The sequence below is a fragment of the Squalius cephalus genome (genome assembly GCF_949319135.1).
Source record: "Squalius cephalus genome assembly, chromosome: 11".
Classification (NCBI taxonomy): domain Eukaryota; kingdom Metazoa; phylum Chordata; class Actinopteri; order Cypriniformes; family Leuciscidae; genus Squalius; species Squalius cephalus.
This window is the reverse complement of record NC_137132.1, coordinates 31,199,321-31,202,061: the sequence shown is the minus strand read 5'-3', so window position 1 is coordinate 31,202,061 and position 2,741 is coordinate 31,199,321. Positions and strand designations below refer to the sequence as shown.

Here is a 2,741-nt window from a genome sequence, read left to right as displayed (position 1 = left end):
GCTGTTACTCAGTGTAATCCATGATGTGCATTTCTCTCTATAGGCGCGTTCAATACGGAGATGGCGATCTTCAACTTAATTTTTGCAGCCGACACAGACAGAAAAGACTAGTTTACTGATACAAATACGCACGAGTGTCACCGGATTTACAAATACACATCTTATTCTTGCTTGTTGCACACACTCTCAGCACGCATGCCATTATGTCGAAATCAAACTTTTTTTAAACAAATTTTTATTAAGCTTTAAAAAAAAAAAACAAGGTACATTAACAATTAAATAAATATAACTGTCGAAATCGAACTGATCGCAGTAATTTAATTCAGGTCAACGCAAACCGGAAGTTTGTTGTTCTACGTTGCCATAGCGATCATTTTGAAAGCAGCTCTAGTAATATCTGTAACTCCGTGTGTATTAGCTGGTATTAGCTTTAAAAAATGCATCGTTTCCTTGTCCCAAGTCAACAGAAGTCAGCATTAAAGGAGGAGACAGGACCCAGCAAAAAACGTAGGAAATATGATCCTGAATACTTAAAGTTAGGATTCACCTGTTCGGGGTCCGAGGCCGCACCTCTGCCGCAGTGTGTGGTCTGCAAGGAGGTGCTGGCAAATGATAGCATGAGACCATGCAAACTTCGGCGTCACATTGAAACCAAGCACACAAATTTAGTGAACAAGCCCGTTGAGTTTTTTGAGAGAAAGCGTGATGATTTGCAGTCACAAAAAACAATAATACAGTCGTTTGGCACTGTTAACATAAAGGCGACAGAAGCATCGTATCGTGTCGCGCTACGTATAGCGAAGGCAGGCAAACCCCATAACATTGGCGAAACATTGCTACTCCCTGCAGCTAGAGATATGTGTTCAGTAATGCTGGGGGAAGCAGCTGCTGCTAAACTTGACGCGATCCCCATGTCTGATAATACCATCCAGCGAAGAATATCAGACATGGCTTCTGATGTCAAAGAGCAGGTCCTGGACTGTGTTCGTGAAAGCCCCTATCATGCCATTCAGCTGGATGAGTCCACTGACGTCGCACACTGTGCTCAACTGATGGTGTACGTTCGCTTTATCAAAGACCTCAGTGTGCAGGAAGAATTTTTTTTTTGCGTTCCTCTACCTGCCCGCACAACAGCTGACGAACTTTTCAAGGCCTTGAATAACTTTTATCAGTCCAATTGCCTTGACTGGGGCCGGTGCTGTGGGATATGCACTGATGGGGCAAGAGCAATGACTGGCCGTCACAGCGGTCTCGTAAAACAGGTGCAGGCAGTTGCCCCTGCGGCTGTCTGGAAGCACTGCATTATCCATCGTCAGGCTTTAGCAACAAAAAGGATGCCCCAAGAATTGCGTGCAGTTCTTGATGAGGCTGTCAAAATTGTGAACATAATTAAATCCCGTGCCTTAAACGCCCGTCTATTCTCAATTCTCTGCAATGAGATGGGCGCTAACTTCCAGCAGCTGCTCCTGCACTCCGAGGTCAGGTGGCTCTCTCGGGGCAAAGTCCTCACCAGGCTGTGCGATTTGCGCGAAGAAGTCCTCCTCTTCCTCACCGAGATTAACTCCCCACTGGCTAAACATCTGGCAGATATGAACTGGCTTGCTTTGTTGGCCTATCTCTCTGACATCTTTGATAGGATCAACTCCCTCAACACCTCTCTCCAGGGCAAAGAGTGCCACGTCTTCTCGGCACACGACCAAGTGTCTGGGTTCAGAAAAAAACTGGACTTGTGGTGTGCTCGAGTTGAACGAGGTTCTGTGGAAATGTTCCCAACCCTGGAGGATGTTGCGGAGAAGACAGGGCTGCCTCTTAATTCTGTCCAACCGGTCATCATTGCGCATTTGAATGGGTTGCGTGAACAGTTTGGCGAGTATTTTGGAGAGGACGCAATGGGAAATCAGTGGGTGAGAAATCCGTTCTCTTTCCCCACCACACCCAGCGATGGACTGAGCCTGCAGGAGGAGGAGGCCCTGGTCGATCTCAGCTCGAATGTGGACTTGAAGCAGAGACTGGTAGAAATGCCGATCACGCGTTTCTGGTTGTCTGTGGAGAGCGAGTTCCGCCAGATCTCCACTAAGGCTATGAAAGTCCTAATCCCCTTCACCTCCACTTACTTGTGTGAGTGTGGGTTTTCCGCACTGACCATGATTAAAAACAAATACAGATCAAGGCTGCAGGTGGAGGATGACTTGCGTTTATTTCTCTCTGCAGTGCAGCCCCGCATCGAACACCTCTGCGCATCAAAAGCGCGTCCTCATTGTTCCCACTGATATGGGCGGTTAAATTCAAAGTTTAAAAATCAAATGACCTGAATGACACGTGCAAATGACGTGAATGGTGCATTTTGTTGGCTGTTAAAATCTGAAATTTTATGTGGCTGAAAAAAAAGTAATGCAAATCTATTTGATCTGATCACATGCATTAAATGCAGTTGACTGTTATGTGTTATGCGTTCCGTGAACAAAAAGCGTTGTCGTTCATTGATCAGAGAGCTGTCCATTGTGCTGAGTTTGTTCGAGACGATGTGCGTTCAAATGTGCGCTTAAAGAGATAGTTCACTTTAAAATGAAAATTCTGTCATCATAGGCTACTCACCCTCAAGTTGTTTCAAACCTGTATGAATTTCTTTCTTCTGCTGAACACAAATGAAGATATTATGAAGAATGTCAGTAACCAAACAGTTAACTGGTCCCATTGACCTCCATAGTAAGAAAAAAATATATACTATGGAAGTCAATGGG

General features: G+C 45.2%; 1 protein-coding gene across 1 annotated transcript; it reads left to right on the top strand.

The window, feature by feature from the left end:
* Window positions 1-869: 869 nt before the first annotated feature.
* Window positions 870-2,270, top strand: LOC307167858 (zinc finger BED domain-containing protein 5-like; the record flags this gene model as incomplete). The annotated part of the gene is made up of 1 exon (XM_079887162.1): window positions 870-2,270. One exon carries the CDS (start codon window positions 870-872, stop codon window positions 2,268-2,270), a length of 1,401 nt encoding a protein of 466 aa, XP_079743288.1.
* Between the last annotated feature and the right edge of the window lie 471 nt (window positions 2,271-2,741).